The sequence below is a fragment of the Acipenser ruthenus genome, chromosome 5 (assembly GCF_902713425.1).
Source record: "Acipenser ruthenus chromosome 5, fAciRut3.2 maternal haplotype, whole genome shotgun sequence".
Lineage (NCBI taxonomy): Eukaryota > Metazoa > Chordata > Actinopteri > Acipenseriformes > Acipenseridae > Acipenser > Acipenser ruthenus.
The window spans coordinates 73812074-73825512 of NC_081193.1; the positions used below are offsets into that span (position 1 = coordinate 73812074).

At 38.1% G+C, this 13439-nt stretch overlaps 1 protein-coding gene across 4 annotated transcripts in view; it reads left to right on the forward strand.

Annotated features, from left to right (window-relative positions):
• LOC117402475 (potassium voltage-gated channel subfamily H member 1-like) overlaps positions 1-13439 on the forward strand; it is a 110125-nt gene that overhangs the window by 62038 nt on the left and 34648 nt on the right. For all 4 annotated transcript variants that reach the window (XM_034003660.3, XM_034003661.3, XM_034003663.3 and 1 more), the window contains one exon: positions 904-1100. In XM_034003660.3, the coding sequence (XP_033859551.1) occupies positions 904-1100 (197 nt within the window). The remainder of the gene's footprint in view (positions 1-903; positions 1101-13439) is intronic.

A 13439-nucleotide genomic window follows, 5' to 3' on the forward strand; every position in this document is an offset into this window, starting at 1 on the left:
TTTGTTGGTGTGTTGCCAAGAACATTACATGACAGTATGATAATTGATTGGCTCTGACAACCTCATAAAAATGAATGTGCAGATTTATGTGCAGAATCCGTCTTGACTGTGTGATCTCTATTATAAGTGTATATAATGCAAAACAATCTGTCCCATTTGCACTATGTATTAGATTTACGTACGAAAACTTCATAACAAAGTATGAAGTACCATGCACTAGAATTTAATTTAAAAGCAGCATGTTATTTTTTTTGCGTAAATTCTTTCCATATAATTGAAAATTGTTTGAAATTATATTTACCATTTTTTGACCATGTGGAGTATTAAGTAAAATCTTTCCACCTCATAAGCAAATTGCTTCTATATCTCCTGTGAGGGCCAGAGGCATACTTTAATAAGAAATCATATTTTACATGTGTAGGACTTGTAATAACATATCATCAAAAATACCTCAAAGTAGATATCATAAATCATAATGCCTATTTCCAATATATAGTGATGACTTCATTTCTTTCCTCTTTAAAAGTTGAATTTGTGAGCTGGTTATTGTTAAATTCTGACTAACAGTATGTTATATATGTTAACTTGAACCCTTACTGCAAGGAAGGATCCCTTCAATCACAGAAGCATTGTAAATGTGTTCAGCTACTCTGTAGATGCTCTTTGGTAGTTCCCAGAGCCTTTTTCAGTGGAAGAATGGATAACCTGCATGTGACAACTGAATAACACCAAGGTGGCTATCTTATGGTGTCATGTTATTATCAAGTTAACTTGCCGGATCATTATTGTAAAACATGAATGTAATTGTTTAGCTTCATTGAAGTGAATGCTAGAGAGAATCCACAATGTTAAGAAATGATAATAAAAAGCGATAATGATAGCAATGTGTTCTTCTCTCTGTAGGAAAGGGAGACGTGTTTGGGGATGTATTCTGGAAGGAAGTCACCCTGGCCCAGGCCTGTGCCAACGTCAGAGCCCTCACATACTGCGACCTGCACGTCATTAAACGGGATGCCTTACAGAAAGTCCTGGAGTTCTATACAGCCTTCTCCAACCATTTCTCCAGAAACCTGCTGCTGACCTACAACCTGAGAAAAAGGGTAGGTCTATCTTCTCTTTTCCATATCACTTCCAGGCAGTTGAACTGATGGTATTATTTCAATACGTAATTGGGTGCAGCGAAGGAACTGGAAGCAATACTTTATTACATAAGCTGTGTTAATAAGATGCTGTACTGGTTGGAGGCAAAAAGCAATTTGGTATGTCTGTTACAGTGGGGCCTTATTTGTATTTCATTGAATCTAGTATGGGTTTTTTTTCAGTAGCAGATAACCACTACAAATCAATGTGTACAATGTGTCTCAGTGTGGGGAGAATAATTCAATTTCAGGTGTCTTAACTTTTTTTATATTTTTCCTCTTGATGGAAAGTTTGTGCAGGTGTAGATAGCCCTTGTTTCCTTTGAGGGCACAGGCAGCAGAATCATTAGTGCTTCTTGAATTTTCTGATGTGAGCTTGATTGGATATTCAGTTCCTTGATTGGATATTCAGTTCCTTGATTGGATATTCAGTTCCCTGACTGGGTATTGCATGGGCCCTATGTGAACAGGACAGCGTCTCTGGCCAGGCTGTTTCTACCAGGAAGGGAGACTCAGACACTGATGTTGCAGTTTAAAAACGCTAATGTGCACGTTTAATTATAAATAATAAAACAATAAACAAAATACTGGGACAAAATAAACAGGCACAGTGGCCAAAACAAACAGTTAAACAAAACAATACATACACTTTATATACCCTGTGGTTTCAGGCCGAGCCATCACTTTCAATACACCACCATTAACACCCTTTATATACCCTGTGACAGGAGCCTAATTAATCCTCTCCAGCCACATTCCCACATGTTTCTGCAGGGAGGAATTGAACCCCCTCCCTGCCAGCCCAACATTCCCCACGCACACCCACACCTGTGCACCAGCAAGGCTTTCGACCCTGCCACAAGGTGTTATCTCTCAAATCAGTTATGCTGTAAATATCAATTAATGGCATTAATAAACACAATCTCACAATTTCTCTGTAAATTACGATTGCGATCGAATCACAGTTGATAACCGGATACATTATTACTGCCAAAATCCTTTTTTTAAATTTAGTAGTTGCCAATTAGTTTTTTGTTGTTTTCTCCCCAATTTATAGTGTCCAATTATTTTGTTTAGCTCAGCTCACCGCTACCACCCCTGCACTGACTCGGGAGGGGTGAAGACGAACACACGCTGTCCTCAGAAACGTGTGCCGTTAACCACCTGCTTTTTTACACACTGCAGACTCACCATGCAGCCACCCAGAGCTACAGCGTCGTAGGACAACGCAGCCCTGGGCAGCTTACAGGCAAGCCTGCAGGCGCCCGGCCAGACCACAGGGGTCGCTGGTGCGCGGTGAGCCGAGGACACCCTGGCTGACCTAACCCTCCCTCCCCCCGGGTGGCGCTCGGCCAATTGTGCGCCACCCCCTGGAAGCTTCCGTCCTCTGTCGGCAAAGGAATAGGCTGGACTTGAACCAGTGACCGGTGATTTCCTTTAACCTGATTGGTCAATAGGAGGTCCTTAATCTCTGGTAAAGGACCTTGAATGTTATCGTTTAACCACTGTTCCAAATCAATCTGCAGTAAAATACAGTATTTATGTATAGTGTTGTATCTTTTTTCTGCTTGATGAAACAAAATCTCCATTCTAGTACATGCCTTCTGAATGTTGTCTGTCAATGTAGACTAAGTCTGTTTCCTCGCTATCCTATACGTTCAATCTATCTATTTAAATTTAGCATAGTGTTTGCTGTCAGCTGCAATACAGTAACCACAATAGCAACTAGGCTCCGGTTGGAATGTGAAATCAAGCAGCTTGATGTACTCTGGAGTTGTATCCAGCCTCCTCCAACTACGTCATTACTTTGTGCACTTTACATGCATCAGCAAGTCATTTTGCAGGTCTGTGAGGCAAAACTGGGTGACCTGAAGAACTATATCTGTAACATTCTGATCACACCATATATCAAAATGTCACGTTCGTAGGTTCTTAGGCAATACTGTGAAGTTCTTCATCTCCTATCTCATATTCTGCTCCAGATGGTTTTGACTTCATTTCTCATAGGGTTTCCTCAAAGCTGAGTTTGTGTTTAAATGATAAACTCTTAATATCTAGAAACATTGTTATGGCCTCCTAGGGAATATGAGGTTAAAGAAAGCTCATGGATTGCATGCCTTACTTTCAGCTAGTCTGTTATACTTGCACTTCCTAGGTAATATCCAGAGAAGGGTAAAATTCTCACCACGGTGCCACCCCTTCCGCTCCTTATTTTCTGTATTAAATAACCAACTGCTTCCTCTTATGACTGACATGCTGTGCAACAGGTGAAACGTATTGACCCCAGATACATTGCTGAGTTCAAATGCAAGTGTAACAGACAAGGAATGCAGACCTGAGAGCTTTCGTTTATTACCTATTTTGGTGCCAGATATCGTTTTTAAAATGTGCTTCTTTCAAAACTGCACACATGGTACCTGCATTGAAGCTGAAGTGCACAACAGTTGTGGCTTTAACCTTTTCCTGCCTAAAAAGAATGACCATATATGGGCATGTAGTTTGGCAACCTTAAATTAAAAATCTGCAATTAAAACCCAGTATATCCACAGAAAGGCCTAAGTAGCTGTTTCCAATGATATCATGTATTTTGTTGTGGAATGCATTTCATTTTTTTTATATAAGCCGCTTTCCCCCAAAAAATCATTAAAACATTTGTAATAATAAATAATATTTTTTACAAGTGCCAATTTTGACCCCTAAAAAATATTAGGATTTTACAGAAGTGATTTTTGAGAAATTTTATGAGGATTTCAAATATCTTCTGCCGTTGAGGAGCTACAAGATTTTGTCCGAGCCATGGTCTGTATGACAAAATGCCCAAACCTGCCCTATTTTCAGCATTGTCAGCTATTTTAGTCCAGACTAAGCAAAATAACACAAAGAACGTTGCCAAATCTTTTGTAAAACCTTTTAACATTGAAATGTATGACTACAAATGTAGTCGTTTTTAAAGTATTCAATAACTTTAATTATGAAGAGAAAAATCATATTTACATACTATATAAGTTATAGAATTCAATATAACCACAAATAATACATAAAAAAAATAAAAAAGGTTTATAGAAAAAATAACTATTAACTATTAATACAGTAAACCTAACTATATTGGGGTACTGCAGATGTGGCCACTACTATAAGGAAACAAACAAATACGTTCATGCATTTCATTTTTGGCATATAAACAATGTACTGTATATTTCCTGACTCAATAATTTGCGTTATGAAGAGAAAATCATATTTATATACAAGTATAAATTCAATATAACCACGAACATCAAATCAACAATAACAAACAAAAAACGGTCTATAGAAAAACAAACTATATGGTGATCATAAAGCAGTAATCATAAAGATAATGGGGTGATGCAATAAATGTGGCCACCACTGCAAGCAAATAATCAAATAAACAAACAAACAAATAAATAAATACGTGGTCTAGCTGTATTTGTAATGCCAGTGGCACAGCACTCATGCCAAAGAATATGTTCCATACCGAATGCAAACATCAATTCCATTTGGAATGCTTGTCAAACCACAGGAGAATTTTTGTTTTTTGCAAATGAACTGGTAAAATGTTTGATATGACTTTTCTATCCTTGTATTTATGTTTTTCTAGAAACAAGTAGCAGCTACAATGCAGTCACCTAAAATGATGTTATGTATTTTCCAATAACCTAGAACGACAAACATATAGCTAGGGCTTTGAACTATTTAGTGTTTATTTTCAACGGGTCTAAGGAATGAATTTGTGTTCTTCGTTGAAACATGAAACCTGCTCATGGTACGCTCATTTTCAGAGGCTTTTCCACTTCACGTGTTAACTTTCAGTTGAATCTGATCAGCTGCATCCACAATGTGTGGGCGGATGCGGAGTTGGATGTCAATAATATTTTACAAATTGCTTTATCGGCACAGCTCTGAAATAAGAACCTAGTTTTGTTGAAATGTTATATGTTACATATCCCAATTGAAGGGACGTGCAATAGGAACAATAAATGTAAGAGGAAGAAATAAAACGGGTTTATTAAAAACATTGTGATTTAAACCCTATTTATTTTCTAAATTAAATTAGCTAATTATCATTACAGCACAGTGGACAATATGGCCCAAGATTATTACAGGTGTTTCTGGCCCTTATTGGAGAACTGTGCTAATAAGATGGGTCTCAGTATACTCTATGATTAACATCCAATTAGTGTAATCTCTGCATTGTTCACCTCCACCCACTCAGTCAGCCACAGCTGCTGCTGATCACATATGAAGAATACCATTGAAAGTTATCACATTGAGTGGCAAAGCCTGAAACTCATTAACAGGTTTCATGATATTGGTTCAAAACAAGTGTGCTCCTCTAAAAGATAAGTCGTTTTATTATGGTATTTCAGACACATGAATATGCTGGTATGCTGCTAAGTAATTCTAATACATTGACCATTGTTAGAGACTTGAAAATGATTGTTCATATCTCTTTTCACAAATTAACTTGTGGAGTCAGTCGGTGCCAATTCTGTCAAAAGCCACTTATACAGGTGATGCAGCCCCAGCCCCAGCCTCGAGCAAGACCTTTAAAGAAGTGGTTTCAAAGGAGGATTCACAATTGCATTTGTATTTCTGTTGCCATGGTTTCAGGATTATATCAAATAATTAGAATTCATTGGAAACTTCAAGTCTAAAGACTTATTTCTTTGACTTTTACAGTACAAAAACTGTTTTTGTTTGTATTGCCCTAATAGATCATTGTTTTTGTATGTGTGTATGATGTCACATGGTATCATAAATCAATCTAATTGAAATGATCACATTGTATTTATTTTTATGTGTCACAGCTGTAATGTAGCCTAATGTTTAGCTGTTCAACAAGCTGAGCTGCATGAGGCGCTACAATCAATTACAGTATGGTGTCAGTCTGCCATCTAACCTGGCCTGCTGGGAGACAGACCTAGCATACGAGGTGTGCTTTAGCAGATGCAGCACCTCCCCCATAAAAATTCACCATGGTCAATTTGTATTATTCCTTTTGCAGTTTACCACGTTTTATCATGTGTACCATTCTCTCACTATGCTTTACTGCTCTTTGTTTTCAACTAGTATAGTGCAGTTGCCACCAAATAAAGATGATGATGGTACTATCATAAAACACGTCTGTATGATGAAAAATCCCAATAGTATGTGATCCATCTAGTATGTGATCCAGCTTGGCACTGCTGCAACATGGCCTGAAATCTGCTGACGTCATTGTCGTTGTGTCTGTGGTTGAATCAAACTGCATGGTTGAGGTGAGGCTATATTTACATGGTTTGGGTCAGATTTGTACTTTTGCTGCACTACAAATAAGTAGCTATTGGCTGAAATGACCTAGAGCATTGTAGAAAATCTGGATAACTCAAATAATCTCAAAAAAGGACCAGTAGACAAATGTTTGCTTCCACATTCCAAATGGTCCAGTTTTGAAAGTTGTTAAATGTCCTGGTACAGGTTTTCTCTAGCCAGCTGCTTTTCCACTTGGAAGATTTGTAATGGTAGACCTCTGGGTTAGAAAGGGCACCACACTGGTCTCCACAGCATTCACACTGAATGCGAGAGCTGCAAGTCTGAAGCCGATTTGAGCCCAGAGGGGTTGATCCCATTCTGACTCAATGAGAGAAATGTTTCTTGAAATAATCAAATCATGTCACTTTCCAGACAAACCAAACAAGTGCTTCAGATTCTGAATATCCACAGAGGTGGGATAGTACCAGCAGTGACAATATATGCTTCCCCCCACTGCTCATAAACAATGGCCTACAAAGGGTTGAGACCACCAGTTATTTCACTCTTGACCTGAGCGGAATTTAAACTGTGGTCTCCTGAGGTGAAAGGCATGATTCACTGTACCATTTAGTTCCCAGACATTTAAGCCTAGTTTAATTAATTTGAATAAAAATAATACATTAATTCTTTGAAGGTCTCATACCATATGCTGCATATTGCTCTGAGGCTTTCTTCACTTGAAAAAAAAAAAAAGTTTTTATACATGTTAAGTAGAGCATGATTTATCATTTCTTAATGGGTTTATGTGCTACGTCAGACAATGATTTTAACTAAGGAAGGACAAATAAAAGTAAAATTAATATCATTGTTTGCTTGTGCTGAAACATATCTGTTACATGACTTGAAATGTCTTATGGCAGGGATATTGTGGATGCAGTCACACTTACATTTGTGCATATATATAAAACTTGGTGATACATTATTTAGCATTCGTTTCTGGGAGTATCTGCGGGATCTTTTTCTCTATACTTCTGTCCGTATCAGACTTGCATTTTTATTTCACCTACTGTAAATCAATAATTTTAATACACTTTGCCATGGTACTAAGGCCTCATTTGCTTACCTAATGACTTACCTAGTTCTTAAATACCACAATTTCCATTTAACTGTTCATTGCCATTATTATACAGTTTTGTTCATACATCATGGTCAATACTAATTGAATTTATAGCTGTGGCTGGGGGTGTATGTTACTGGCAGATTTAAAAGAACATGGGGAATGTATAGATTTTTAACATTTTGCCTCCCTCTTCTTGAAAGCAGGACAGTACAGTGTGTTAAAATGCTGTGTAGAAATATGTTAAAATCGTTATTCAGTAAGCAATATGGTATGAATGGTCAGTAGGTACCGTGTTGCTTATGACATTTGTTATGACAGAATTAAAGTGTACTTGTAGTCCTGGAAGCAAAATGCCTGTACTAGACTCAATAATATATTCAATTAGTTTAAAAAGTTGTGGATCTCTTGTTTTTTAATCATTAGAATAAGACCCTTGGTGGGCCGGTTGACGTTACTCAGATAGCATTGCATGTCATCATTAACCACATTTTATTACTCATCCATTTCTTCTCCAACTGGATTATTTTTTTATTTCAAAATGTTAACATTATGTAAAATATGCCTGCAGGGCATAACAAGAGTTGTGTGGCCTGGGCTGAATGATTTTAGATAATTGTCTCTGCAGTCAAAAATTAGAAGTGTCAGTGAGGAAGAAGCAGTCAGGGAGATGCCAATGTGTGAAACAATTTATAATATGTTTGAATATAAAAGCAGGGGTGTGCAATTCGTATCGCCCGACTCCCGGGACAACAAGATTTGTGTGAAGGACAACAAGTTTTACCGTTATACTTTTCCTGTTGGACAAATAGTTTTTATTTATTTATTTATTTATTTATTTATTTATTTATTTTTCTATGATCGTTCTGTTGCTTGAAAGGCACTCTGGGTATATTTCTAGAGGCCGCGCAAGTTTCTGAAAACTGAATTGCGGAAGTCTAGCACCGAAACACAAACATTTAAAAAAGTGTTTATGTCCCACCCTTATCATTTCTGATTGGCTAGCTGTGGAAGAAGCTGATCTTCTATTGGTTACGAAGAAACCCAGAAATGGCTGCCTGAGAGCCCCTCTGACAAGGCAGACTAATCTTTTAAACTTATGGTATTATTTACATTTTTAGTAAGTTAGGAAATAAGTGATACTGCTTTCTTAATACATTAACCTGACATTTAAATGCAGAAATCTAGTCAAGTTACAAAGAAAAAAAAAAAATACACCATAGTCACTAACGTATTAGCGGATTAGAGAAAATCATGTTGTGTAATTTATAACACTTCACGGTAAAGCGTGTACTTGTTGGGGTGTTTAAAAGAAGCATTTCAAGACATACTTTCCCTGGCAGAAAAAAATGTGATGTTTTTTTTTTCTTTCGATTTTAGTGTTGCTAAGCTAGTTTGCTATTTACCATATTTACATATTTATTTTAGATTTAAGCACTATATTACAAAAATATACTTTTGTTTTTACTAGCTTTGAACAAAATCAGTTATTTATTGGACATGCACAAATCCATCAATTTGTGAAACTGTTAAAACATGAAGATTGACAAATATGTTTATAATAAAAGACATGAAATGCTTATATATGAGATTATCTCTACAGTATTTTATTATTTTAAAATACAGTACAGACTAAATCTCATGGCAATGTGTTTATGTATTAATTCATTTATGTGTTTATTTTTCAGTGAAAGTAGTCCAGGGGGAAAATAAATAAATAAATAAAACATCATGCCATGGGACAAGATGTTAGATGAGGAAAAATAGCTGTAACATGTTGCACACTGGTTAAAAGAAAAAAGTATATAATAGAAATAAACAAAAGAAAAAAACATTTTGTCTTGGCAGAATTTGATGGAGCCTACTGTAAATACTGTGTGCATTTTGGTAGAAAAACAGTACACAATGCAGAGAAACTTGAACAGGTTATACAAACATCCTTTAAAAATCTGGGGTTCAGCAGTTACACAACTGAAAGAATGTCAAGAAAAATCTGAATTGCACAAAGCAGCAGTAACAGTTTGGCAATGATTTTGTATCTCTGATGCAACAAACTAAAATACCTGTACATCAGGATTTGGAGTCATCTTATAGAGAAAGAGTGGTAAAAAACAGGCAGAAGCTATTTTTATATATGAATTACTCCCAAATATTGCTTATTATAGTTTTACACTTAGTATGTTACTTAAATTTACTAGAAAATGTGTTCCAAACTGCACTTAAAGGAACATTTCCTTAAAGTATGTTATAAATTTGTTTGTTGAGGTGAAGTGGGGTCACAGGGAACCTTTTGGGGAAACCGCTAGGAGGACCAAGGCTGAATACTCGGCTGGTGTTTTTGCCCAGGGTAGATTTACTCACCCCCTCATTACATCACTAAATACAATACATATATTGCAGAAAGAGCGGTAGTAATGGATCCACTGCTGATCATTAAAATAGGGCTCATTTGTATTACTAATCATGCAGGGTGTTTTTAAATATTTATCCCTTTTTTACACTGCCTAAATATCGCACCATTGGCTATGCCAGACTGTGCTGGTCTACAAACTAAAACATCCGCTTTTATTCACTAGACTCCTTACAGATGTGAGCCATTGCCAATGGGGCTGTTGTATTCAGAATGTACTGCCTGGGTTGTGTTTATGGGGTGCTGACTATGAAAGTGAAAAGTCCCACATGCAATTTTGCAAGTTCCTGATTGAACTTCTTGTAAAATGCTGTCCCTATTAGTTTTGCTTTTTGTTTGTCTGCCACTTTTGGAATCCATGCATCAGTCATCATTGTAGTTGTGTAATGTTCTTCTTTCCACTCTATGTAGTACGTGTTTTATATAAGCTGTGTTCAGAATTGTTGAAGCACAATACTGCACTAATGTTCGGAACAATATTGTTAACTGCTTACAGTAGCACACAATTGTGTGTCGTGGGTAAATATATTACTACCTGTAAAATAACTGCAGTGAAAGTACAGCATTTTGCAATCATATTACATTTTTGTTGCTGATAGATATTATTTTTAATAAATAGTCTGTCAATAACCAGTACATCACCACAGTGCCAATGAAGGTAACTCTAATTTCCAAGTAACTTTCTTCATATTTGCACCACAAACCGGTCCCTTTTATAAACTGAACAAGAGTACAACTTACATGGCGGGAACAGAACTGTGCCTGATTCTTACACACAAAACCGCCCGTGATTGGGTCTCTGCTTTATTAAGCGTGGTGTTCCAGACTAATTACTGGTATAGCATATAAAAAAAAATGTTGTAAGTTTGTAAAATTCACATTTAGATTTCTGTGTACAGTTTTATTATTACTGTATTAGAAGACCCTCTGAGTGGCACGCCCCACCGCTGTCTTAAGGCTGACGTTGAAACGCCGCTCAGGCATCCAGGTTTTATTTAAATATTAACAAGCTGTTGCAGTGGTAGGTGGTTGTCAACAGTGGTAGTCCTAGTGTGGAAGGACATACACAGACATACAAAACAAAACACAGTTCAAAAACAACTAGGAAATAAAAGCTGACCAAACAGTGGTCGAGTGCTACTCCCCTAGAAAGGGGGTCCCGCGCCAGGAACAGTCTCCCTATCACTTCCTCTCTAGATGGGTGGGATTAAAATAAGCTTTTTCCCCTATTCTTTCCAGTACTAGTGATCCTGGTTATCACACAGTGATCCTAGTTCAAACAATCCTGGTATACACACAGTGATCAAAATAACAATACATTTTTGTGTTTTTCTGGTTAACACACACACAGTTGTGAGGCTCCTACAGTCAAACTTGCCTATCCTGATAGTCTATATCCCTGCTTGTAGAACAAAGGAACTGTCTTTTCAGACCGTTTTTAAAGGCATGTGGCCAGGGTTAATTATTATTATTATTATTATTATTTATTTCTTCGCAGACGCCCTTATCCAGGGCGACTTACAATCGTAAGCAAATACATCAAGTATTACAGTACAGGTAATAATACAATTAAGAGCAAGATAAATACAATGACTTTGGTTCAAGCAAGTACAAGTGTGACAAAATACATTTCAATAATACAGCAGATAACAGTGTCAGTGATAGTTACATCAGAATATGATTAAATACAAAATACTACAGATTAAACTCTTGGCAGATTACTGTACTCTGAAGTACAGGATTAAATGCAGTAAAATAGGGGGCAGATAAGAGCAAGTAAAGCGCATTTAAGGAAGGGTGATAAGTGTCCCAGGGGAAAAACAGAGGAGTTCTACAGGTGCTGTCTGAAAAGGTGAGTCTTAAGGTCATTCCACCACTGCGGAGCGAGGGTGGAGAAGGAGCGGGCTCTGAACGCAGGGGAGCATAGAGGAGATAGAGCCAGTCTTCTAGTGCAGGCGGAGCGGAGAGGTTAAGTGGGGGTGTAGGGAGAGATGAGGGTCTGGAGGTAGCTGGGTGCAGTCTGGTCAAGGCATCTGTAGGCTAGTACAAGAGTCTTGAACTGTATGCGAGCGGTGATCGGGAGCCAGTGGAGTGAGCGGAGTAGTGGAGTTGCATGGGAGAAGCGAGGCAGAGAGAACACCAGGCGGGCAGCGGAGTTCTGGATGAGCTGGAGCGGACGGGTGGCGGACGCAGAGAGGCCAGCCAGGAGGGAGTTGCAGTACCAAGGCCTGGACCAGGAGCTGGGTGGCGTAGTTGGTGAGGAAGGGTCGGATTCTTCGGATGTTGCTCAGGAAGAATCAGCAAGTGCATGCCAGAGTGGAGATGTGCTGGGAATAAGAGAGGCAGGGGTCCAGGGTGACTCCGAGGTTCTTAGCGGAGGAAGAGGGAGAGAGTGTGGTAGATTCCAGAGGAACAGAGATAGAGAGATCAGAGGAGGGGGAGGAGGAGGAGGGAAAGAAAAGGAGGTCAGTTTTAGAGAGGTTGAGTTTGAGGTGATGCGAGTGGAATAGCAGACAGACAGGTAGAGATACGGGAGGGGATGGTGGAGTAAGAGGTGGGGAAGGAGAGGAAAATCTGAGGATCTGAGCATCACCAGCATAGAAATGGTATGAGCATCATCAGCATAGAAATGGTATGAGAAACCATAGGATGTGATGAAGGGGCCCAATCAATTAGTCAATCAACACCAGGTGGGAATTCTAACCTCCCAGCCCTGCCATATCTAGCACAAACTTTTTTCCCAAATGAATCACAGTGTATTTACAAACCACAAGAACACATTATTTTCATGTGCAGGGCCTTAGCCCTGCCACACGCTTCCTAATGCATAGTGATGGATAGAGCAATGTAATCCAAATTGTTTTCAATGCTGGTGAGCAAGTCTTTCCAGAGGTACTTGAAAACACCTTCAGAAACTTGCTCCCAAAAAGAAAACTCTGTGCTGGACATGGCCAGAACGTAATGTAACGTTTGTTGTAGCCTCAGAAGACCACTTACAGTTTTTGCTCCTCTCTTCCTCCACTCTGGTAATCACCCCCCCCCCTTTATACAGAGGCAACTGAGTTAATAACCTCCAATTTTAAACTCTTTTAAGTTGTTTCTAACACATTTTATAACTGTAATTGGCCATTTTCCTTTCAGAAAAAAATTGTGCTTAGCGTCTAAAGATTTCGCCCCATGTGTCCCAATGTTTATTGGTCAGTGGTGCATGTAAGAGTGACCTTGGTATATGATAGTAATATTTTTTTATATATAAATATATGGTATATTTGACGAAGACTGTTTTCTGCTAGAGCCCAAACAAAGGAGAGTGGCCCGAATCCTCATCAAAGGAGTGTAATAATCAGGCTTAATGCAATAAACTGACAGTATTGCACAGTAGATGATTTGTAAACTAATATCTCAAAAACATTTTCGTGTGCACTGTTCACTCGTAAATGAAAAAAAAACAAAAAAACATAAATGTGTTTGTACCAGCAAATAGTGCTGGTTAAGCTGAAGAGAGCATAATAACCCCCCCATC